At 42.6% G+C, this 26863-nt stretch overlaps 1 protein-coding gene across 4 annotated transcripts in view; it reads left to right on the top strand.

Annotated features, from left to right (window-relative positions):
* The window catches only part of SIN3B (SIN3 transcription regulator family member B), a 42989-nt gene extending 23391 nt beyond the window's left edge, over nt 1-19598 (top strand). For all 4 annotated transcript variants that reach the window (XM_075207144.1, XM_075207154.1, XM_075207163.1 and 1 more), the window contains exons 13-20: nt 6913-7096; nt 7386-7983; nt 8985-9154; nt 9318-9491; nt 9756-9848; nt 17196-17290; nt 17378-17582; nt 18569-19598. In XM_075207144.1, coding sequence (XP_075063245.1) covers nt 6913-7096; nt 7386-7983; nt 8985-9154; nt 9318-9491; nt 9756-9848; nt 17196-17290; nt 17378-17582; nt 18569-18799 — 1750 coding nt within the window. In that variant the 3' untranslated portion in view covers nt 18800-19598. The remainder of the gene's footprint in view (nt 1-6912; nt 7097-7385; nt 7984-8984; nt 9155-9317; nt 9492-9755; nt 9849-17195; nt 17291-17377; nt 17583-18568) is intronic.
* Nucleotides 19599-26863: the final 7265 nt, after the last annotated feature.

Here is a 26863-nt window from a genome sequence, read left to right as displayed (position 1 = left end):
ATCACAGAATACATGGAAACAGTAAAGACTGTGGCAAGAACATGTACTCCTCACAGATTTCGGCCTATTAATAACGATGAGCTACACATATACTGCCATCAGACGACATGACAAAAGTGTTCTGCAACCTGGAACATGCATGGCAGCAGTGTATAATAACATCTGGTACGTTTGGTATATTATTCAATGTAATGAGGAGGAACAAGATGTGCTGGTACACTTCATGAAACAAGACCAATCAACAAATGTGTTCAAGAAATAAGTGTTTTGTTCCTTTATTCACGTCCTCTGTGTAACGGAAGTGCCTACTATCCAAGGAAGTACTGGAAGGGAGTATACACTGTCTACTGACATTAAGGAAAATTACAGACTGACCATTACAACAGGTTCCTAACAAGGGGAAAAAGATTTTTACTCTCCGTAAAATCGATTTCTCTGACTCCATTGGGGGACACTGCAAGACATTGGGGTATAGTAGGTGGAACTAGGAGTCTAGGCACTTATCAAACTTGTTGGTTCCCCACACTCCTCCCCTACTATGCCACTCCTCTCCAGCTCAGATCTCAGGTTTGTATAACCAAGCCAGGAAGAGAGGAGAAACAATTCAGAAAATAGCACCAAAGACAGCACTACTTTCAGAGCAAGGGAGGATGTGCAGTGTCTGTGGATACCTCAGTTTTGACTAACCAAGCGTATGAGGAAAGGAAACTCCTAAAGGGCAAAGAATATAAGCATAAATTTCACAAAGTACTATTTACAGAGCTAGGGAGGCTGCGCAGTGTCCCCCAATGGAGTAAGAGAAATCAATTTTACGGTGAGTAAAAAAATCTTCTTTTCTCTTTCCTACTATTGGGGATACTGTGAGACATTGGGCCATACCAAAGCTGCCTCTAAGGGAGGGATTGCTCTGGAACGGCTGCACGCAATACCTTGCGCCCAAAGCTCGCATCAGAGGATGCAAAGCCCTGCAACCTGTAGCATTTAGAGAATGTATGGACAGATGACCATGTAGCCGCTCTGCATAACTGCTCCGCCGAGGCCCCATGACGTGCCGCCCACGAGTCGCCAATAGCTCTGGTAGATCCTTCAATGATACCGGGACAGGCAGAGATGTTCGAGCAATAAGCCAGTCTAATGGTGGAAGTGATCCAGCGAGCAATTGACTAAGCCGGCCAACCCCGCTTTTGTGCATTGTAAAGAATAAAAAGATCCTTGGCATTACGGACAGAGGCCGTGCGTCAAACATAATACCGGAGAGCGTGAACCACATCAGTAACAGTAAGTCGTCATTAGAAGAGGACGAAGAAAAAAAAGAAAACGATGGCGGCGGAGGATTGAAAGCCGGGACCACAATCTCTTGATTTAAGTGGAATTTGGATATGACCTTCGGAACAAAAGAGGGTTTAATGTGAAGAACCGCTCTTTCTTCGTGAACAACCAGGAAAGGGGAAGTGCAACAGAGTGCTGCTAATTCTGCCACTCTACGGGCTTACGAGATAGCTAAGAGGAATACCGTTTTTCAAGTGAGACCACCGAATGGCGTATGGATGAGCACATTAAGCACCAGGTTGAGGTTCCAAGGCTCTACTGGGTCAACGAAAGGAGGCTGCACATGAAGGACCCCCTGCAGGAAGGTCTGAACATTCCTGCTGGCCGCTAGCCTCCGCTGAAAACAAATGGAGAGCACCAAGACCTGAACCTTAAAACGGAGGCCCTTATCTAGGCTGGCCTGCAGGAAGGCTAGCAGCCTAGGAAGGCTAAACCTGAATGTGTGGAAACCCTGGGCCTCACACCAAAGAATGTAAGCCTTCCAGACTTTATAATATATGGGTGAGGAGGACAATTTTCTGGCCTTGATCAGAGTATCGATAACCTCTTGAGAAAAACCCTTGGCCCCAAGGATTAAGGTCGCAATAGTCACACCGTCAAAGTTAGCCGATCTAAATTGTGGCAGAGAAGAGGACCTTGAATGAGAAGATCCGGTCGCAGGGAGGATCCATTGCCAGTCTCGGAATGTATGAAAAACATGCCCTGTGTGACCAACAAGGGGCTACTGGAATTGCAAGAACCCGCTCTCTTTTTTTAGTTTTTTTAGTACCTGCGAGATCATGGGTATCAGAGGAAACAAGTACAGTAGCCGGAAGTGCCATGGAACTGACATGGCATCTGTGAAATGTGACTGAGGGTCACAAGACTTTGAGCAGTACAGGGGAACTTAAAGGTCTAGCCTAATAGGCATGAGATCGATCTCCGGCATGCCTTAGCATTCCACTAGGAGGGCAAAGACCCACTTGTTGAGAGATCATTCACCCGAGTGAACCCTCTGCCTGCTGAGGAAGTCGGCCTTCCAGTTTTCCACGCCTGGAATGTAAACGGCCGATATCTGGGGTACGTGGCGATCCGCCCATACCATGATCCTGGCTTTCTCCCGCATGGCGCCTAAACTGCTAGTTCCCCCTTGGTGATTCAAATATGCCGTGTCTGTGGTATTGTCTGATTGACGAAGCTCAGAGGTTTCTGACAGGGAATCCTCTTCAGATTCAATGTCCTGTACACCGCTCTGAGTTCTAGGATATTGATCAAGAGTGTGGCATCTTGGTGGGACCAGAGACCCCGTCACCCCTCCCCAGCCTAGCATACTTGCCTCTGTGGTAACTAAGGTCCATGGGCCGGTCTGAAGGGTCTGACCCTTGTCCAGATTTTGTTTGGACAACCACCACGCCAGGGAAAGACGAGTGGGTTTCGACAGGCGAATAATTTGCCTGTCTAAATGCTCTTGAGATCCTGACCGCTTTCAAAGAATCTCTTGTTGAAGAGGGCGAGAGAGGAATTGTGCAAAGGGCACGGCCTCGAACACTGAAACCATGGTCCCCAGGAGTTTTATGCAGCTGAGGAGAGATACCTCTCTCCGCGCAAGTAAGGTCCTGGTTCTGCGCAAGAGGGCGAGAACCTCGTTTTCTGGTAAATAATCTCTCTGGGTCACTATGTCGAACATGAGACCCAGGAAGCGCATTCGCTGTGCTGGAATGAGAGATGATATTGGTAAATTTAGAACCCACCCATGAGCTTCCAGAAACTGCATAGTGGTCTGATTGTGGCGAGTTAAGAGCGTTGCCGACAGTGCTTTCAGAAGATTGTCTAGATAGGGGACTATTGTGACTTTCCTCTGCTGCAGGAACCCCGTCATGATCTTGGTGAACACTCAGGGAGCAGTAGCTAGGCCGAAAGGTAGGGCCCTGAACTGAAAATTGAAGTTTCCCACTGCAAAGCGGAGAAGGCAATGGTGCCCCCCTTCATATAGGAACATGTAGGTAGGTATCCTTGATGTCTATGGTTGCCAGAAACTCTCCCTGCTCCATTCCTATGATGACAGTCCGAAGGGACTCCATTTTGAACTTTTTGAGATATTGCCTGCTTGTTCAGAGACTGCGAATTTAAAATTGGGCGTAATGATCCATCCTGTTTTGGCATTAGGAAGAGACTGGAGTAAAACCCCTAACCTTTTTCCTGTGTTGAAATAGGAACAATAACCCAGGCTGTCGGCAAATTCTGGATTGCTTCCTGAAGTGCCTTACGCCTGAGGGGACAAAGGGGGGCTGCTGTGGGAAAGAACCTTGGTGGTGAGAACTGAGCTAGGTGTATGAGACACAACTCGTGTCCAAGCATCCATGGTGGTTGCCAGCCACTGGCCCTGGAAAGGAAGGAGGCGTGCCCCCATCACCGATTCCCATGGGAGAAGAATGTCGCGCTGCAGGCTTATCATCCGTTCTCGAAGTTCCTCGCCTAACAGCGCCCCTACCTCTGCTATAAGCTCCCCTAGGGAAAGAGGACTGGCCTCTCCACCGGGTGCCCCGGCCTTGGGCGAAAGAACGGAAGGACCGAAAACGTCCTTGTTGTGGTCTAATAGAACCCATGGAAAGAGCGTTGCTCTTTCCTCCAGTGGCCACCTGAATGACCTTTTCTAGCTCTGGCCCAAACAGAGTAACTCCATCAAATGGCAAGCCCTCTAGAGCTCGCTTGGAATCGGGGTCCGCTGTCCAAGCGCATAACCACAAGGTACAACGAGCTGCTATGAGAGCCGAGAATCTAGAATTAATGGAGACAGCATCCATGGCTGCCTGACCCACATAATCAGAAGTCTCCTGGATATGCTAGGCCAATGAGAGGAGTTCTGCACGTGGAACGTTGCCCTGAATGCATGTAACTAACTGTTTGGGCCATTGCTGGATAGCTTTGTTAGCCCAGGCAACTGCCATAGTGGGTCTAAACATGCTGCCTGACGCAACATAAGCTGAGCGGAGGGCATGATCGCACTTTTTGTCTGTGGGGTCCCTTAGTGAGACCTGCTCCTAAGTAGGAATAGTCGAAGAGGAGGACAAGCGCTTTAAGGAGTGTCCACTTTAGGGGAGGCCTCCCATTTAACGGAATCTTCTGCTGGGAGAGGGTAAAGTGACTTAAATATACCCAGCATCATAAACTGCTTATTAGGCCTTTGCCAGGCATCAGTTACCATCTCCAACATCTGAGGGGATGGTGGAATCGCAGCCACCTGCGCTTTAGTCTTTTTAAACAAAGAGAACCTCGAAGGAGCCGTGGGCTCCGGATCTGCAAAACCTAAAGTATGTCTGATACCCAAAATGAGGTTATCAACATTATGGTCAGAGGCAGAATCTACAGTACTAAGTGAGTCGTCTTCCGTCGCTCCTGGGTTTCAGCTTCGCAAGCCGCACAGAGAGCTTCCTGGTTAGACTGTCCAAGAGATAATTTAGCATTACATCTGGCACATGTATAAAATAGTGCAGACATACCGGAGGATCCCTTATTTTTGGACGTCCCCTTCTCAGACATATTTAATGTTAGATATGTAACAGCCATGGCATTATCTGACTGAATGTGTAGAGGTTTCCTGATTAGGAACTGCTGGGCCTGACGCAACAACTTGTGCTCCTGTGGGCCTCAAATTTGAAAGCACAGTTCTCTTGGGAGGACCAAAAGAAAGACCTTGGAACCTTAAGGATCCTATTAATCTACCTCAACCCAACAGACTAGCTAGCGCCTGTCATGACCTGGGTTCAGGTCCTGGTGAACGACTCACTTCCGACTGTTTCTGGCTAATCACCACAAGAAGGATATATGAGTAGGTTAGGAGCTGATCTGCGTGTTCAATAACATGGGAACCAGATCTTTTCTGGAGATGTCGGGAGTGGAGCGTGCAAACATTACTGTCTAGAACATTGGTACTCTGGTTTCCAGAAGCTTAATGCGACTGAGAAGAGAAACTTCTTTCCGCGCCAGGAGCATCCTGATCCTGCGCTGAAGTGAGAGGGCCTTCTCCTCTGGTAGGAAGACCCTGTTGGTCACGGTATAGAGGATGAGGCCTAAGAAACGCATCTGCTCTGGTACAATGAGTGAGGACCTGGGTAGGTTCTGAACCCAGTCGTGCACTTCCAGGAACTGGATAGAGATTTGGATCTGAGAGTGAGATGATGGAGCCCTCGGAAAGAGGTTGTCAAGGGAGGGTATTATCGTGACCTGCTGGGCACGCAGTAACCCTACCATGACCGCCATTACCTCGGAATCCCTTGTGTCCAGAACGAAGGGCAGGGCCCTGAGCCGGAACTGAAATTTCTGTACAGGCAAAGCAGAAGAGACACCGGTGTCCCCTCTAGAATGGTACATAAAAGAAGACCTCCTTGATGTCTTTTGAGGCCAGGAACTTTCTTTGTTCACTGCCTGCAATGACTGTACGTAGTGACTGCATTCGAAACAAGAGAATGCAGGCCTGCCTGTTGAGAGACTTCAAGTTTAAATGGGCCGGAAGAACCCCTCTAACTGTGGGCCAGGAGGAGGTTGGAATAAATTACCCCAACCTCCCGGAATGTCACCAGGCCTATAAGTTCCTCACCTAATTGCAAATGTGCATGTACTATATGCTCCTCTGGGAGGCGAGGAGTGACCACGCCATGTTAAAAATTGGGATATCTAATGTTGACTTAACCTAGTTTTTTTAATTCTGTTCCAAAAGCTTGCATTTTTGGTGTAACTCTAAACATAAGACAGTAATTTGGTTTGGATTCGGGAGGAAAAGTTAAATTAGAGGTCCAAATTTCATGATGATTCCTTAATAAACTCCCTGTGATACTTCAAATAAACTGGAATAAATAAGCAGTGATTAGTAAACAGTTTAGTACATTGAAAAATGAATATTTTTGGAAACTAATGGTCAGACAGTCAAGCTATTTGGCAGAAATTGTTTTTTGGACACCCTCTCAACTAAAAAAATTTTGTTAAAATCTGAGATGGGTGGTGGATATTTCATTTTTTTGGGGTGATCTGATTTGCATTCACTTTTGTTGTGTTAAGTGTACAGCAGGAATTTGAGGCTCATCTTAATTACTTTTCATTTTATGTGTGTTGCTACTATAGATGGCCTTACATTCTTCTCTTCATGCACTAAATAGGACATGGAAACTGGCAGTGAGATCCCACAAAATCAGAGATACATACATTGACTTGTTTTCCTGAATTTGTGATTTGTTTAGTTTTGGGTGGTTTTGAAATGTCTTCCTCCCACCTGTAGCAGACTTATCTTTAATGAAGGCTATGTGTCTCTGGTTACCTGGAATTATAGGGGATTATCGTGCAGGCTAATCCTATCTTTGAGAATGTTTGGTCTAGAGCTGTGGTGATTCAGTCATAATGCTGCATTCTGCACACATCTCTTGGCCTATCAGGTGCTGTATACACCGCACCACCTATGCCCAGTAATCAAATGCTCCGTGTTCTCTTGGTAATGGTAATGGTGGAGGGTCTCAAACAAAAAATTCAGAATGAGGTTGAAACACCATGGTGTTTTGTGCATGTATTTGTCATAGGAAGCACTAAATGTTTAATGCTGTTATGTTTTTACAGATTAAAAGCAAAAGAAGAAGAATGGAGGGAAGCTCAGCAGGGTTTCAACAAGACTTGGCGGGAACAGTATGAGAGGGCATACCTAAAATCTCTAGACCATCAGGCTGTCAACTTCAAGCAGAATGACACCAAGGCTCTGCGCTCAAAGAGTTTGCTCAATGAAATTGAGAGTGTCTATGATGAGGTGAGATGTTCCACATTGCCTGAATAAAATCGTAAAATCTTCTAAAATGGTTTTCATACCAAAGTTTGAAATTAGTCAGACTGCCCATTTTTTAGGAATATTAAAGCACTCACTCTTCCGATCATGCTCAACAGCTTGTTGTTATATTATATCCATATTTCAGACAATGCTCTCTTTAAAATTCTTGTGATACACACAAAGCTTAAGAATGTAAAATATCCATTCTGTGGGATATAAATATGCAGATAGCAAAAGCTGTCTTATTGTCCCTCCTTGTCTACTTTACCAGCACCAGGAACAGCAACCAGAAGGCAGGACAACCACATCCAGTGGACCACACCTCATTTACACATATGAGGACTGGCAGATTCTGGAGGATGCAGCATCATTAATCAGTTACTATGTCAAAAGGCAGCCAGCAATTCAGAAGGAAGATAAAGACACTATCCGGCAAGTCCTACATCAATTCATCCCTGAATTATTTTTCTCCTCCTCCTCTTCTTCCTGTCCGTCCCTAATCAGCACCACCTCTGAAGATACTCCACTAGAAACGGTCACTGAAACTTCTGTAACTGAACTTCCTGAACGCCGGAGAAAGGCTGCAAATCCTGAAGTAACTCAGGAACCCACTACCCCAACACGGTCACCCCCTGAGCCACCACCCAAGACAACTGAAGAAATGTACAGTTTATTCTTCACTAATAATAACTGGTATTTCTTCTTTCGGCTGCACCACACACTGTGCTCTCGTCTTCTGAGGATCTATCGCCAGGCACAGATTCAGTTGCTGGAATATCGGACTGAGAAAGAGCGGGAAAAATTGCTGTGTGAGGGCAGGAAAGATAAGTCTAATGGACCTGCCATGGAGCTCCGATTGAAACAGCCCAGTGAGCATCACCCTTGTTTTACTTTTTTTAAAATTTGCTTTTTCTCAGTCTTTTACGCAGTATCGAAGATGACCAAAATGAAATGAGCTATGTTCATTCAACAGTGTATGTCCATGTATTTTGCATCTAAAAAAGGAGGGCCTGATATGCAGAGCAATGAGTGTCGGTAAGGCATTTCCATTTCTAAGACATGGCAACATTTGATTTGCAACTGTCTTTACTTTGCCAAAATGAAGCAATGGCATCCTTTGGTAGGCAAAATAGAACTGGTCTCTGCAACCTGCTCTGCATATCTCGTCCCTATTTTGTAGAGGCTTTATGTTATCTGTTATTTGTTTTTGGGTTTTTTTCTGATTTTATTCTGGTAAGGATATTTGAATGCTTAACTATACATACAGTGGACATGTTCCTACTGAAATTGGCAAATTGGCCTGATATTAGCATCTGTGTAGCCTAAGAGAATCTTCATGTTGATATAGATCCAAACAAAATTACTGGAGCCTGTCAGCAGCAGATTGTTGGTGGGCTGTTTGTGCAGTCATCTGCACTGTCAAGGACCCATGTGATCCAGCCACTCAAATTGACAGCCGGATGGCTGTATTTGACCAGTTTGAATGTATTGGACATTGATCCTGCGGCTCCAGTTGAACAATAAGATTGACCAATGTGTGGCAACTTTATTCTAAGAAAAGTCTGCTTTCACATTCTGCACATAAATAAGCTAAGCCAGATGGCATAATGTTGGGGGAAATATATATATATATATATATTTTATATGTAATGGTTGGTCCCAATAATAATGAAGACATGGTGTGCCTGTTTTTACATTTCTGGTTTGTGATTGTGGCTTTTTCAGTTATAAGGAATTGAAATTATTTACTTTGTTTTCTATACTATTTTTTAAGTTTGTAATAAAGGAGATATGTCGCCAATACAAAAACTTTGGCCGGAAAAGATGTGTACATGTTCTTTGTAATACAGGCATGGTGTTTTTGTTTTAGGCGAGGTGGAATTAGAAGAATATTATCCTGCATTCTTGGACATGGTGAGGAACCTTCTTGTTGGAAATCTGGACCCCACACATTATGAGGACACACTACGGGAAATGTTCACTATACATGCTTACATTGGCTTCACCATGGACAAGCTGATCCAAAACATCACACGGCAGGTGACTGCAATTCCCCATATACCAACAAGCAGTGGTTTTGTGGGTTTTGTTTTTTGCCTCAGAGCTTCTAATATGTTACCATACGTTTACTTTTAATGTCTTGGAGTGAGGTATGTAATCATTGTTCTATTGCTGACCTGTTTGGTGTCTCTCGCTCTCACAGCTCCATCATTTGGTGAGTGATGAAATCTGCTTGAAAGTGGTGGAGCTGTACTTGAGTGAGAAAAAGAGGGGTGCAGCTGGTGGAAGTCTGATCACCCAGTGCGTCCGTGCAGCCAAGGAAACCAGTTATCAGTGGAAATCAGAGCACTGTATGGCGGATGAAAATTGCTTCAAGGTAATGAAAGGCACATGTGACATCAATTCTTAGGTAACCTATGCAGCATCTTAACAAAAGAAGGCATTTTTAAACCTAACCTAATCATTCTTTGATATTCATTGAAGACCATACACACTGAAATTTTACGCAAAACTGACCACAAAAATCTTAGCATGTTAAATAAAGCTTGTGCTAACAAATCCATACAGCCAATCTCTAGAATAATTTAGACTACGTTAATGAACAGGAATGTGCACTTTATTTTACTCTGTCTTTTTCCAGGTGATGTTTCTACAAAGACAGGGCCAGATAATAATGACAATTGAACTGCTTGACACAGAAGATGTACAGACAGAGGACCCCACTGAAGTGCAGGTGAGAACAGCAACTTGTGTTGGCAGTCCTACCCAGTTCCTCTCTAATTAGGTATAAGAATTTCAAGGTTGTGTAAAGATTGTGCAGTTAAAAAAAAATAAAATATTCCCAAGGGGTATATGATGGAAAAAATTGATTTTGGATGTAGAAATGCAGTTATACTTAAACTTCTGAAACAAAAATAAATGTAATTGTTCTGAAATGTTTTTATTTATTCTTTAGAATACATTCATTGTATCAGACACTTACAGCACAATAGAGAGCTATGCGCATAGTAATAATAACAAAAGTGTTACTGCAAAACGGTAGCACCTTTCTGTGATCTACTTCTGTTATCTTTTCCATTCTGGTTGTCTCTTAACACATACAGTTCGGGGGAACTGCTGTCCATGGGGTGTTAAGGGCGTTGTTCAGTAATTGGCACTAAGAAACCTGCTTAGCTTGCTTCCTCCTCTCTATGCCCCCTCCGGATGGATAACCTCAGTATTTTAATTAGTGTCTATGAGTAGAGCACTTTGTAGTTTAGTTCTTAAGTTGTATTATTTTTTTGCCTACTAATTAGCTCACCAGTAGCTTTCATTGGGTGAACGTTGCTGGTTTCACCTTCAGGGAGAGCTCCTACAACACTTTAGTGCCGATCCCCTGTGACATGGTGGGCTTCTGGTTTAAGGGTCGCACAATCTTGTCCCCCGGGACCCAGCAGCTTTTCCCAGGGCAGCTCTCACTTGCCGACTGCACTGGTACCGGTCTCTCCTGACATAGCAGGCATGGCTCTGATGGCAGTCCTTGCCTGCACCTGTCTCACATCATGTTGGACTCTGCACAAACAGCAGTGGGCATACAGGTAGTGTGGGGCATGTGCACTGGAGTGGAGCTATCATTACTGTCACTTCCACCAGATGTTGTAATGGCAGGCACCATTATGGAGGAAGGGCCGTGGTTGAGGAGGGGCCTCAAAGGGAAGTGACAACCCCTCTATCTTCCTGGGCTTTTTCTCTAGCCTGCTGTGAGTTTAGACTGACCTAGCCTGCAGTGCCTGCGCAGCATTTCTCTGAGAGGGGAGCGGAGGGAAGGCCACTATAATCCTGCAGTGCGATTTTGTTCTTTTTCTTTACTGTTCAGACTATCTGCTCCTGTATTTAATATCATATAGTTGAGCACAGTGGATGCCTAATATAATCCACTATATTTTACAATATATGTATTGTGCCTGTTGCATTACACAAATATATATACATACACGTAAATTATGTGTTGTCTGTCAGATCACTCTCTGTTTAGATTGTTTTCTGCAGCGTGTGTTATCATTTATTCCCTTTCTTCTTTTTTTCTAAAATGCCAGAAAAAGGGACGGGTTCCAGGTCCAAAGCTGATGCTGGTGTCTCTGCCATGTACTTCACCTTTACCAGGTTAAATTACTGAGTGGACGGTCAGACCCGTACAGCCTGTGCACAGTCTGTGAGTCTGAGGACCTGGGTGAGCGTTCTTCTGGAGGAGCGGCTGAAATGGTGGAGCCGGTCTGGGCCAGAGAACTGGTAAGGACCATTGCGGAACTGAGGAGAGATGCTACTTGTGTGGGGACAGTAGGTGCTTTAAACCTTGCCACCTGTTCCCTTGGCTTACAATCCTCGGACGCCTTTCCTTCACGACAGGCATCTCCGGTACTGTCAGATGTAACTGCTGCATCCAGAGAACCATCTTGGATGCCAAATTTGGAAAGGTCAGTAGAGGGTCTTACCAGGGTATCTTCTTCCTTGGAGAAACTTTTACACACCTCGTCTACGGCTAGAGAGTGCAAACGCTTAAGCCATACCCTGACACGAGACAGAATTGAGTCAGATACAGAACCATCTTTACAAGATGATGGGGAAGTGCTTGGACGAGTCTGACTGGGAGGATGATCCTTCTGGGGAGCCAAGGGATGGAAGCCCTGATTCTGGTGGTTAGGCAGGTCCTTCAGATCTCTGATCCATGGCAACCACTCCCTCAGTCTTTTTTCTTTTTTTTTAAAGGGCTAAAAAGAGGACAGTGTCCTTTCCATCCTCACCCCAGTTGTTGGAGATTTGGCAAGAATCCAGGCTCAAACCTGATAGCAGATTTCATATGCTTCGGAGGTATTGTGTGTACTATCTCTTTCCTGAGTCTGAGATTGCGTCATGGGAGACTCTCACTAGGGTTGACGCACTGACAAAAGATGCAAGGGGATTCTGAAGTCTATTTATTTAGCCTCTGGTTCTGCCCTGTGTCCTATTATGGCGACAGCATGGGCTATCAAGGCAGTTGAAAATTGGGCTCTGATCAGTGAAGGCATTCAATCAGGCGGAACTAGAGTTGAATTGTTGTCAATGGCTGATCACATTAAAGAGGCTGCTGAATTTCTGGGAGACGCGATTCTGGATAGTGGGACAGGATCTCTCTCGGACCTCATCCTTGGCAGTAGCGAGTAGACGCATGCTATGGCTCAGGTCTTGGGAAGCAGATGCTAAATACAAGAGAGCTTTGGAGTCCCGCCCTTTTGATCGCTCCGTTCTCTTTGGACAGGGGTTGGAAAAATACATTTCTCAGGCCACCGGGTGCAGGAGCTCCTTTCAGTGCCCATGTCCAGACCCAAAGGTAAGCGGTTTCGCTTCTTTTGCTTTGTCAGCTGCAAAAAAAGCACGCCAAAAAGAGGTCAGCCTGTCCCCCCCGTGCAGGACAAGCCAGTGGGGTAGACAGGCTTGGACAGGATGGCGTCCAGTGCCCAAACCAGTGGAAAAACAATCTGCATGACTCCCTGTTTTCACCACAAGACAGGTTGGTGGTGGGTACTAAAAAAACGTGTACCGCACTGGGTAAGCCCACTGACCTAGTGATATATTTTTTCTTTTATCATCAATACCATATGATTATTATATATTGTTCTGTTAATTCATTATCACTGGGAAAGGTGCACCCTCACATGTAATACAGTATAGCACTAATAAGTCAAAAAGAATGTGTGTGGTGGGGCACTCATGGGGCAAGTTTTAATAAAGAAGAAAAAAAATTAACACTTAAAAAATAATTTAATGACGAAACATGGAAATGTTTTTATTAAAAGTTTCAATATTAATTCAATATCAACGTTCTCAGTGAAATAATAACCCCACAAGTAAAGAAAAGTAACCAGTTAATTGAATACTGGTAAAACTAGCAACTAATTGCTGTTGATATAAATATCTAAAAATATTATGATCTCCTTTATTTAACTTCTCAAATACCAGTTAATTCTGTCCAATCTAATAATCGATAATACCACCCCTTTGAGCAGTATAGTATAAAGTACTGAGAGTCAAGGCAGCTGGTGTCACATTCTAAAAAATACTCTCCAACAAATGGTGTAGTTTTTCTGAAAAACATACAAATATAACAAATATTAAATTGTTATATTATATGTCATTCTTCAATGAGGATACCTAGAGTGAGTAGGAGGTGCTATAATACGGAATTAATATCATAATATATTTTATGTTGGTGGTGGGTGTCCGTCTGCTGAAATTTCAGGAACAGTCGGTCGGTTTCACCACCTGGGTAATGGGAGTGGTGTCCAGAGGTTACATTATAGACCTGATAGCGACTCCCCCACGGCATTTCCTCGAAACTCCTCTACCCAGAGACTAGATCAGATCTCGGGCCCTGCAAGAAGCATTCCACTCCTTGCTTTCAGCGGGGGCGATTGTTCCAGTCCCTCCGTCACAGAGGGGTCTAGGTTTTTATTCTCATCTGTTTATTGTGCCAAAACCAGGGCCATCACAATTTACTTAGGTTTGCAGTAGAACAGAATCATTACCAGTTCTGGGCTCTACCTTTCGGACTGGCAGCGGCTCCCAGAGTTTTTACCAAAGTGATGGCAATGATGGTTGCACAGTTGAGGTTACTGGGGGTAGTAATCATTTACTACCTGGATGACGTCTTACTCAAGGCATATTCCGCTGTTCACCTGCGGGTACATTTGTGGTTAACTGTCAACCTTTTGCAGAGACACGGATGGATCATCAATTTCAAGAAGTCCAGCATGGTGCCTTCTCAACGGATGGCGTTTCTGGGACTGGTGTTTGACACCAGAGCCCAGAAGATGTTCTTACCACCGGACAAATTTTCGACACTTCAGCACCAGGTAAAGACAGTGTCTCAAATCCGCAACTCTGTTTTAAAAGAGATGAAACTGTTGGGGCGCATGGTGTCCTGTTTCGAGGTGGCTTAATTCGCTCAATTCCAGTCTCGAGGGCTTCAACTGGAAAATCTAGCCAAATGGTCCAAGACGGATGCACGCTTGAAAGGGCAGTTCTTTCCACTATCCACGGCTTTCTCTGTTTTGGTGGCTATGGTCCAAAAACCTGAGTCGAGGGAGTCCTCTCTCTACTTGGAACTGGACTGTGGTCACCATGAACGCTAGTCTTTTGGATGGGGTGCGGTTAACCTCAATCTTTGCTTGCAGGGAACCTGGACTCGAGAAGAGACCCAGCTTCCCATCAACATTTTGGAACTGCGGGCAATTTTCAACACCTTGGTTCAGACTCAGTCTCGTCTGAGAAACTGACCCATTCGAATTAAGTCGGACAATGCCACGGCTGTGGCTTATGTCAATCGTCAGGGAGGAACCCAGGAGTTCCCTTGCGCTGAAGGAGGTGGCCAAACTAATGAAGTGGGCGGAAACATCATGTGCCAGTCATATCTGCAGTTTTCATTCCCAGGGTTGGACAGCTGGGAAGTGGACTACTTGAGTCGGCATGCCAGGGGAGTGGTGTCTCCACCCTGAGGTGTTTGCTCAGCTTGCTTACAGGTGGGGTCAACCGAAGGTCGACATGATGGCCTCTGTTAAATTACAAGGTGAACAGGTACTGTTCAAGGACACGGGACCCTCAGGCGTTCTTAGTGGACGCCATGGCTGTCCCGTGGAATATCCGGTGGGTATATGTCTTCCCAACAATTCCGATGTTCTCATGGATCTTTAAAAAAAAAAAAAAAAAAAAAAAAGGTGAGACGCGAACGGGCTCCAGTTATCCATCTGGCTAACGATTGGCCTCAGGGGTCCTGGTACGTGTATCTCCTTGACAGCCTGGAAGTTGAGTCCTTGAGTCTGCATCACAAGAGATTGGCGGATAGTCTTTCAGACAATGCTCAATGCCAGGAAACTGTCCTCTTCCAGCACTTACCATAGAATCTGGAAGGCTATATTGGATGGTGTGGGAAGAAGACATTTCCCACTTTTTTTCAGGTTAGCTAGAGTTTTCAGCTTTCCATCAGGAGGGTTTGGATCAGGATTTGCGGCTGTCGTCCCTTAAAGTCCAGGTCTCTGCATTGTCTGTGTATTTTCAGCGACGGCTGGCTCTGTTAATTGATGTGCAGACTTTTCTGCAGGGGGTGCTCCATGTGCAACCACCCTTTGTCCCTCTAGTGGAGCCACGGGACCTCTACTTGGTTCTTAGCATTGCTGAAATCACCCTTTGAATCGCTGGGGTCTATTTCCATGAAATTCTCAACGGCTTTCTCATGTCGCTCTCTGCTTCTTATTTTCCATGAGGATAGGACAGTTCTCCGTATTGTACCCTCTTTCCAACCAAAGGTGGTCTCCAAATTTCACATCAGGAGATTGTGATTCCATCTTTATTCAGGGGTTGTCACTCCACGACTCAGGAGTCCCTCTTGCTGTTGGATGTGGTCCGCGCCTTGCTGATTTATGTGGATCAGTCTGTGTCTGTGAGGAAGACTGACACCCTATTGATCTTGTATGATGTTCGGAAGCGGGGTTGGCTGGGAACGAAATAGACTATAGCCAGATGGATAACAGCGACTATTCGTCAAGCATATGTTCTGAAGGTTCATCTTACTGCCCATTCCACTAGATCGGTCAGTGCCTCCTGGGCTGCGAAACACGGGGCCTCAGTAGAGCAGTTGTGTAGGGCAGCTACCTGGTCTTCTGTCCACAAGTTCACCAAATTTTACAGATTTCATATGTTTGCCTCCAAGAACGTGAGTTTTGGCCAAATGAGGTTTTACAGGCCGCTCTGTCTGGGCACCCCATACCCATAGGGGCTGCTTTGGAATGTCCCCTATGGTCTGCAGTTTCCCCCAACTGTATGTTTTGGAGAAAAGAGGATTTTGGTACTTACCTGTAAAATCGATTTCTCTAAACACAAAGGCTCCTACCTTTTATTTAGTTCTGACTGTTCTGTTTAATGTTCTATTGGTTGTGTTTTAGTCCTCTCTTGTTGCTTTGTTAGTTAAATAAACTGAGGTGATCCGGCCAGAGGGAGCATGGAGGGGAGGGAGCAAGCTAAACAGATTAGTAATACTTCATTCACACTGCCTCTCCTGCAATAATCTGGGTATATGAACCCAGATATTGCCGGGTGACAGAGCCTCCCTCTCCAGCAAATTCCCGGGTTCACACTAAACCAGAGTCTGCCTGGGTCTCCCTTGCAACATCACAAGAGGAGCTTTGCTTGACTCTTCTTTTGATGTTGTTGTTTTTTGGTTTTTTTTCTTCAATAGTTTTTGGTGAAACTCTGGTTGCAAAGCACAGATCTCACTGTTCAGACTGGCATCTACCCAGGTCAGACCGAGAATAACTCCTCAAAAGACCCGGGTAGATGCAGGGGACCCCGTTCACACTCAGTCTCGACCCGGATTTTTGCGGCAGTGTGAACGGGTTATTGGTGCCAATTACTCCGCAGCATCCTCTATACCCCATGGTCAACAGTGTCCCCCAACTGTGTTCAGAGAAATAGGTTTTACGGTAAGTACCAAGATCCTCTTTTCTGTGCCAGCACAGGAACAGAGAACTAATCTGTTAGGGACAATTCTTTCCTCTCTTAGGGAAGTCCTAACCACAATTGGAGATTGAACATTTGAAATGAGCACATCACATATGGCCAGTAATCTGCAGTGGGATGTTTGAATGTGTGGTACATGTGGGCACTTCTCATATGCTGAGCATGCCATGAAATATGCTGTGAGTTATACTGTATATTGTACATGGAATAGTGCAAGGTGACCACTAAGCTCTTGGCATGTTTGGTTAATATAAAAATGATCTACAGGTGCCCTCTCCATTTTAAAAAGCAGATTTTTTATTTTTATTTTTATGTAAAGCCAGGGCTTCTATTTATAAGGATTGTCCTGAAGTTGATTTACAATTGGCACAGAACTGTACATATCTTTTGCATGCACCTAAAAATTGGATTTTGATTAAGAAATTAAATTGTTGTGCTTTCCTTAAAATGTCTTTTTCAACATCTGAAGTGGTAAGCTTTGCATATTATTGTAAATAACGGTGTATGTGAGCACAGCATAACAACTAGGTTCATGTACATTTTTTTTTTCCAGCACTTATCCAATTACGTGGAGCAGTTTATTAATGTGGAAGGAGAACACCACAGCCAGAATGAAGGATTTATGTTGAAGCCGGTGCTTTTGCAAAGGTAAACATTTCTTACTATATCATTCTTGGGGGGGAGCATTGGACACTTTCATATTTACTGCTAAATTGAAACTTCTCCTCTCCTCAGGAATATCAGACATTTCCAAAGATGGCAGTGCAGGACAATGCGAATGATGAAGGATGAAGTGAAAAGCTCATGGAAAAGACTAATGGGAGTAGAAAGTGCCAGCAATATGGATTGTCGTTTCAGACTCAATAGTCACAAGATGATGTTCATAATAAACTCTGAAGATTACATGTACCGCTGGGGAACACTGACCAGAGCCAAAGAGGTGAGCAAATTATTAAAGTCTTCTAAACTGACCTCATACATTGTTTTCTTGAAGGAAAACGCCAAGGGGAAAAAAAAAAAAATCTATAAAGTCGCCTCCCCCAAAAATACTAGAACCCTGGTGTCTGATTTGGTTCAGAAGTTACTCACCCCCACCACCCATTAACATTTTTTTTTCCACTAGGAATGAAAGCTTGGATAAGTTTGAAAGTACACACCTGATTGAATAGCTGCCACATTTTAATGAAGATAATTTTATTGTATTCTGGCTAGTTGAAGGTTCAACAGTCCCATATGCTTAATATTTTATTAGCATTGGTGACTGTTGTGCTGTTTGAGTTTTGGAGTACTGGGGATGCAGGGGCTTTGACTTAGCGCCTTTAGAGAGTGTGGCACTAAGTGGGTGGGCACTGCCTTCACTACAGACCTTATGCTGAAAGTTTTGTTTGGCGATGCCTGTCTCAGAAGCTTTTGGACAACTTGGCAATGCACTGTCACTAATGCTGATCTTAATGTAAGGAATGGGTCTCGATCCAATAGCTGCTAGGAAAGAGGTTCCAAAGGGCATCTCCATTTCAAATATGGCTACCAAAAAACTTAAAATGTATACTTCGTTGCAGTGTTCCATTTGTGCTTGAGGGTCCTTTTGCAAGCTCTTCTTGCCTACTAAAGTGGGCCTGATTAATACATTCGACATTGTTGTTCCTCTGAACATTATGTGTGCATGAATGGGAAGCTCATGGGACAGGACTTTGGTAACACTGCTGCATTCTGAGAAATGCAAACCGTAAAAGAGAGGAGTGCATCCCCCTGATTATGCAGGCTTTCTGAGTGCTGGATGTATGTAGTTTTATTATATATCCACCCTTAAGTTTTTAAGTTCAGAGTAGTGTTCCTTACATGTTACCAATGTTTTTGTTTTCCATTTTTCATTCTTTTTAAAATAAATATTTGTTTAAAATTTGAGCTGTTTCTGCCCCAAACTAGTTCCAGCCTATGGTCTTCCAAAAGCACCATGAGAAGTTTGCTATCTGGCACAAGAGCTGGTTACAGGAGAATGTCAGTCCCAGAGCAGCTGAATTGGTACAAGACTGGTTGACTGGTGAAGAAGATGAGGAGATGGTACCCTGCAAGACAATATGCGAGGTCTCTGAGGTTCATGGCATGACAGTCACCAGATACAGAGTGCAGTACACACGCAGAGCATCCTCTCCTTGACAACCGCACACCGCTCCCCTGTCTGCATTTGCTGCTCAGTAACTTTTTTTACAGGGCTTTTTTTGCTGTTCTTGACGGGGTGCCTGACTGACACTAAAAGACGGTTAATACCAATGCCATTATTGCTCAGATTGTGCTGTGGACTCGTTAATTAACTTTTACCTTCTGGTTAACCGTTGCCAAATATGGGGTGAAATGAGCCTTTATATAAATATATATGCTCTTAACCATGCACTTCTTTGTTAAATCGCCAAAACCCAGCAACCTGTCAGGACAAATACGACTAAAATTGTGTGTACGCAATTGCAAATGAATTGATTTATTACATTTACTAGTTATTGATGGTAACAATTGCCCCATCTCAAGGCTTTTCAATTTGAATCCATAGTAAATCCTGGTGCTGGGAGAAATGCCACATTTGTATTAAAAAAAAAAAAAAAAAAAACAGGAAATGAAAATAGCCTTTTTGTTTAATATTACTCAAGCTGAAGAAATTCACGGTTTTCCTCATTAAAATGCACCGTTTATCTGACTGCCTCTGAAAGGGTTAACTGCGGTTGATGAAGTTATAGCACTTGGAATGATCCAGAATCTGAACTAGTATTACCTGATTCCCATAAACCTCTGTTCTGGCCTGGCACTGCCCACACACAGTATTTGAATCCCAGGAATTCTGATAATTAAGGGTTATGACGGTTTGGTTATATCTCTGTGGTATTCCCTAATGCCACATATCTACTTTGTTTTGTCTATACTGACCCACATAAAGGTTATATTAAATAAAGCAAGTGCTGTAAAACAGTGGTGTGTGTTTTAATGTATTATGTACTAATTTAAAGGATCAATGTTATCTACTTCTACCTCAGCGCTGTTTAACTCTCCAGGGATCGACTGGTGACTTTTTTTTTTTTCTGAGCAGCTTTCAGTTATCGATATATATATGAAGGGAGGAAAGATTTTATTGGAAAAATAATTATAGCAACCACTGCGATTCTCTGGATTATGACTACAGAAAAGCCTTGTATTGAGTAGTCAAACACTTTATCCAGGATATGCAATCCAGAAGGCATATATAGCATAGTTGGACATTGGGGAAGATCAGATGTTATGTTTATAGAGTGTCCAAGAGCAAGAGGTTGTTTTGCATCTTTAAGTACATGCCATGTCACTTTCTTGTCAGTTTGAAATGTGTGTATGATGTCTCTTATGTAGTAATCGGGTTAGTTGTTAATAAAAATTGGGGAAAGAATATGTGGATTTTTGTAAGGTACAGTGTTTTGGTAAGGTTTTAGTTCATATCTGTATTCTCATTTTCTGTTATCTCCTACAGTCTTGGATGACCATTAGTTATCATTGTAACTTGTTTGTGTTTACTAAAGTATAACTTATTGGCTCTTGAAGATGTTGTATCTATATTGACTTTTTTACTAGTGAATCTGGACACAAGGTGGCACTGTTACTCCAGAATTAATAGGGGGGATGAAAGCTCAGATGGTGGTATACATATTTCACATTTACTTCTCATCAATTAAGCAAGGGCAGTAGGAAAGAGGCATGAGACAAACCATTTTAGCGCCATCCAGTGGTGACAGACGTTCTTTTTTCCTGACACTATTACAAAACCAAGTTTGTATTTTATTTTTTCATATTCATTTTTCTTTTTTTTCTTTTTTTTTTTAAATGTGAAATTGCAAAGATTGAATTATGTCAAGGGAACGAAAATGTCAACTCTGCCCACACCTTTTTATCATTATTTATACGGGCATGAGGGGTTTTTTTTGTTTGGTAAATTTTATTGGCTTTTTAAAAATAGGTCTGCGTATCAAAAGTGGACAATCCACATGCATGCACAATAGGTGCCATTATTGGATTGACATTTTAATTTTAGTAAATATATTTCCCTTTAGATTCAGTGGAGCAAAAAATACATTCTCTTTTCCACAGAAAATTTTATATACATACTGCAACCATCAATAATGTTATTGTTGTACTTAATGGCATGCATTATATGGACATCCACCGTACCAGTGAGACAACCCAGCAGAAGATATTGTGTGTGGTTCTTCTCTCTCTTCCCTCTCCCCCTCTTTCAGCAAAAGTATCTAACATACTCACCTTTTTGGGGTATTTGGGAGTTGAATGTCAGGAGACATGGAGTTTCCAACAGAAGTGGGCCATCGGATGACTTCTTGGGTGACAAAAACTGTTCCCAGAATCTGCCAGGCCTCTGGATGTGATGTTAAAGCTCAAAAAAGGGGTAGGAAAGAAGAAATATGGGAATATCAGATGAAGGGATAGACCAAACCCTGAGGAGCCACAGAAATAAGTGCCTGTATTGCTGCTGAGTATGCTGGAGTAGAATAAACAATGTGCGTTCTGTGTGTTTAAGTGCTATAGAGCCCGGCATAAGAGTAGAAAATTTGCACAGCACTTAGAGACTGTAGGAGATGAAAAGGACTTCACATCCTCTAGACAGATTTGCAAACTATACAGACAAAGCTGCCAATCTATTAGGGAGAGCTGCAATATTGCTAGAGGTATCTGCCACTCTATCAGAAAGGATTCTGTGACCATCAGAAATTAAGTTTTCAATGGTCCTGTACAAGACACCAGAGAGGAATCCAGTTTCAGTCTAGATGAAAATAGAAAATATTTCAGTTGCCTACAGCTTGAACAGTCTCTTTGCCATTGTTCCAGGTTTCAGCAGCCGCATCTATATTGCCTTATGATAAGGTCACAGGTGGTCATTACAAGTATTTTATTCATGTTCAAATGCTAGGAATGACCGGTCAGTGTCTGCAGCATGTGTGCATATCCTGCCTAACACTGCACGACACCTGGAGCCATTTGATAGTGTTAAAGACAGAGATAAAGCATTGCATTGCCTTACACTGCTGAGACTAATCATCCCTTCATCCTTATTCCTTGTCCTATACATTTAATAGTGCTTGTTACCCAATGGACTACTCTGCCCCTTTTCCATTGCACATATCTACATATGTTCAAGGGACAGTATTTCTTTGTATCTCCAGTTGTCCTAGAGTTGAGTGTGCAACCCGCCACATTGTTCTCATAATAACACTAATATTGGGACTACAACTCCCATTATTGTCCTTTTTGTCTGGCAAGGCAATTCTAATTGCGTTGACTTTTTCTCAGAATTACTGCTATTTATATTGATCATTAAGATTGTAATACAACTTATTACTACCTCTGTTTTTTTGACTTCATTATGGTCTGAAATGTAAACTTGCCATATTTATTCGCTTCATCCATATATCCTGTATTCAATTTCTTGGTATTAAGTTGTATGCCTGTAGGGAATTTAAGTGTAATCCTTCTTTACTACCAGGGCAGCCTGTGACCCTTGCAAAAAAGTATTATTGAAATAATAGTGACACATAACCTCATTTTTCTTTGCTGAATCGATTTGCAGTGTTTTAATCACATTGCACTTGGTGTTTTAACTACACTTCATGTAAATGTCTTCATATTGTTGTATTGAAGTGCTATTGTTATTTGCATTCCAAAATTTGTGCATTTTCTTGTCTTTCAATATTAATGCAGTGGACTATTTTCAATTAATGGTTTTCCAATACTTTGTATTGTATTTTCATCCAATATTAAACCACTTGTTGTATACCACCTAATGCTTATTAGGTTATAAGCCCTTCAAATGTGCTGCTAGGATCTACAGCCTGAAGAGTGAGGAAGAGTCTGGTGGAGGCATTGTGCTGAGAAATCGGGAATAGATGAGACAACTCTAACTGAGGCTTGTCAACACTCTCCGTTTCCAGGTGCATTGCGGCCCTGGCAGGTGAGTGTATTTGCAGAATTTACTCATACTGTGTTCCAAACTCAATGCAAAATGAGCAAACTGCTCTAAAATGGTCTAGCTTTCAGAGTCGTTGATCCTGGTGTGTGTGTGTGTGTATGTGTATATATATATATATATATATATATATGTATGTATGTATGTATGTATGTATGTATGTAAACAGCAAAGTAAAGTGCCAGAAAATTGTGCATGCTTGATTTTTCAACATTGCAGATTGACCAATGCATTATATACTTGTGAACAATACACTGAGATTAATTAACTTGATGCCTCCACCATTTTTGGAGTAGTTTGCTCACATTGCGTTCTATCTGGAATCATGGTGTGAGAAAATTCAACAAGCACACTGCCGAAAACACAATTATCAAATTCTGTAAGTAGCCTGGTCCTTGATCTCCTTGTCTAATAGATAACCTCAGCATCTATTACAGGGGTTCTCGGCCTTTTCTAGGGCTCACAAGCTGCACACACTTTGTGGATCTAATCACAGGGGTACAAATTAAATAATTAGTGTCCCATCAATCTGACCAACCCACCCGTTCTCCCATGAGGAGGTGCACAAACTCTGCGGTTAGTGCTAAAGACAGGTTTGAGGAACAACAACAATGCCTACTATAAAACCATGCCCTTTTTACCAATACCTCACTACATACTTTATTTCTATACTTGGTTGTCTGATCCATACATTATTATTGAGCAAGTCGCTGACATTTGCTTGCCGTATAATTACAGTATACAAGTTTGTCGCTGTTCCACTGTACAAAACAAGTACCTCACCTTCTAATTCATTACCTGCATTTTCATTAATTTTAAGCTCTGGAAACCAGGCACCTCTCACCTTTTTATAATGTTCTTCTATTATTTTCAAATGGTCTCCCTTAGTGTATAGCATTGCTGAATATGCTGGCCTTATATAAAGAAGAATTATCACTGTGTAGGGAGTCCAATTTAATTTCCTATCCTATGTTCTAGTGCTGTGTTCATTAATAACTGCTAAAGGTAGCAATGGAAATAGCCAGCTTGTTTTTATTATTTCAAAACATTAGCCACAGAAATGAAAATGTAACAAAAAAACAATAATTGTAAAGATATTTTGTGAATTTGATAGAAAAAATGGTGCAGTCTTTTAAAGCAATGATTGATTTTACATTTCCCTACTGAAGAATTATTTTTTTCTAACATGTCACTGTCATTAAGTCACGCTGGCTGTAAATTAAACCATTTTTATTCCTAGTTGTGTCCCCTCTGTGTCTGCAAATCTGCCTCTTCTAGTTACCAGACCTCACTCTCTGATGGATCATGCCTGGGCTGACGCCTTGCTCTATACCCGGCCCTGCAGGGCCATGACTCATTCAATAAACCATTAGTTTTTAAAGGATACCAAGGGATCGTTAAGTCACTCGTATCATCTGTTTCCATACACACAGACAGGTTTTGTATACAATGTGAGTGCTAGAGAAAACGGCCCCACTGAGACCCTGCTCATACAAACAGGTCTTTGTTAGGGACTGCAGGGGGCGGATTTACTACACACTGGTCTGGTTTAGATTATAGTCTCCTTGTCATAAACGTTTGTGACACTCATTCCAACAGTTAGAGCCAATCTCTACCAAAATGACCAATCAGTACTTTTTACGTTTTCTTATAAGAACAAAATAATGTTTAATAGTATAACAAAAATAAGTCTTTAACCTCTTGCTGTAATAGTATACTGGTTTTAGTTTGCCTTTGCAGACCTAGGTACATTTTCAAAATTGCTAAAAATACATTTGTTACACTGTTTATGTATTCCAAATGTAATGTGTTTCTAGATGTCTCATTTTAACAAGCAGTGTAAATATTTGTATGTTTCAAGCTGGCCTGAGGACTTTGCATCTTCATTTTTAGACTATTTCCAGGGTCCAATGACCTTATTTTCTCTGTGCAAGCGTTTTCATTCTGACGAAACTGTAGCTGCTTTCATATCACTTCTATTTAAAGGTGCAAAATTGTCGGCACTTTTACCTTCAGATCTCTGTTTGCCTACTTACATAAAATGTGTTGTCTACTTTTGCACAATCACTTCTGAATAAACTATGTCCCCTCTGGCTATGTACTCCAGCTGCCAATAACGCCTCCTCATTTGAAAACTATTGCATTGCATGCCCTACAAAGCTGTAAAATAGTCCACAAGGGCCCCAACAAAAGATGACTCTAAGCTTCTGATAACGGGCGGTGTATGGAGATGCTTCTTTGAGTTGTGAACTTTGTGGACTGGCAATGATTTCTCATTGTATTAGTATGTCTGAACAAACTCTTGTTCCTAGTTTCCTGTATGAGGCTTTATACATAAACTTATCAATACCAAGGCACCAAAGTAGAGTTTGCATGAAATATATGCATATACTCTTCCATTGACTTCCAAAAATGTTCAGCAAAAAGTATGTGCGACAAGATCGGCTTAATTCGCCACCTGGTCTGTAGGGGGTGAAGGAGAAACAGGGATGTCCTTCCAGCACACTTTATCTTGCTTACTGTTAGTAAAAAGAAAACCGACTATTCCTACTGGTGTTACCTTGCCCCAGACCCTCGCCGACTGCACAATAGTTGTAGGAGAATTAGTCTGCCACCACTGGGCGCCTATATTCTAATGTACTGCAATTCATATTGGATTTCAAAAAAAGTATTCATTAATATTCTATTATTTATTATAATAGTTTAGCAGAAAAAGAATTTCCCCATCTATTTGAGTTCCTTCCTTTTAGTTGCCTCCATTATGTGTTTATGCAGGCAGACACACACAGTAACAAATGTGGTAAGATGGGGAAACAAAGGGCAGCCTGACCTCCCCCCCCCCCCCTGCAATTCTACCCGGAAGCGGTCACAATTCCAACAGTGGAAATGTTGGCAGTTAACCTGTCGACATGAAAATGTCGGCAGGCTAAACGCTGACACTTCCATTGTGGGGACAGCTTGAAAATGTCGACAGTGTGATTGTCGACATTCACAATGCTGACATTAAAAGACCAATGCCGGCGGCTATGACAAGTTAACTGCCGACATTACCACTGTCGAGATTTAATACCCTACGCATTCTACCTACCGCATTAGCCCTATCTGGCCTTTTCCACACATCTGGGCCTACACACCAGATGACTATGGGAACTTTCTTTTAAGATGCAGGATGACAAAAGCACCAAAATACATGGGTAATAGGGAGATAGTGTAATTTATTAAATTGTAGCCAAAACTCACTGTCACCTAGTTAAATGCATCTTTAAAAACTGGCTATATTGGGGGTAAGCTAACCTGCCAACATCAAGGCATCTTCTGTAGGTAACACTCTAGTCCCAGGATGTCACTATTTAAACGTTTGAGTGTCCATTTTCACCGAAAGCATGTGCCTTGACATTGGCAGGTAAGCTTACCCCAGTATAGCTCTATTGTGACAAAATATCCTACTTAAGTATATGTTGACACATAGGGGTGAATGTATCAAGCTGAGAGTTTCCGGCATATTTCAAAAGTCGAGATGTTGCCTATAGCAACCAATCAGATACTACTTGCTCGGTGGCTAATTGGTTAGTACTTTTCTGCCTTACAGCACTGGGGTCATGAGTTCAATTCCCGACCATCTGTGTGGAGTTTGTATGTTCTCCCTGTGTTTGCGTGGGTTTCCTTCGGGTGATCTGGTTTTCTCCCACACTCCAAAAACATCCTGGTAGGTTAATTGGCTGCTAACAAATTGACCCTAGTCTGTCTGTGTCTGTGCGTTAGGGAATTTAGATTTTAAGCCCCAATGGTGCAGGGACTGATGTGAGTTCTCTGTGCAGCGCTACAGAATTAGTGGCGCTATATAAGTAATGGTAATAATAATAATAGCTCTCATTTTGTAGAATGCACTACAAATGATTACTAAAATCTAATTGGTTGCTATAGGCCGGAAACTCGCAGCTTGAGACCGTTACCCCATAATGATTTATATATTGTTTGTTGCAGAGCGCCAGACTGTCTTTTGGTTTCACATACACAGTGGTCTTGCCCTGGCAGCACTTTCTGAAATGATTTGATTCACTTTGATACACATATTTCATTAATTTAAAGGAGCATAGCTTGGTTTTACAGTTTAGGAATTTTGTTTTGGGAGTCAAACCACTCCCTTCATTGGTGCTGCATACTTTGAGTCTGTGTTTTACATCCGATTAGAACTTTAACTCTGCTATTTAAATTTAACTATCTGCATAAAA

Source organism: Mixophyes fleayi, chromosome 1 (genome assembly GCF_038048845.1).
Source record: "Mixophyes fleayi isolate aMixFle1 chromosome 1, aMixFle1.hap1, whole genome shotgun sequence".
NCBI classification, from domain to species: Eukaryota; Metazoa; Chordata; class Amphibia; order Anura; family Limnodynastidae; genus Mixophyes; species Mixophyes fleayi.
This window is presented reverse-complemented; position numbering and strand designations above follow the sequence as displayed.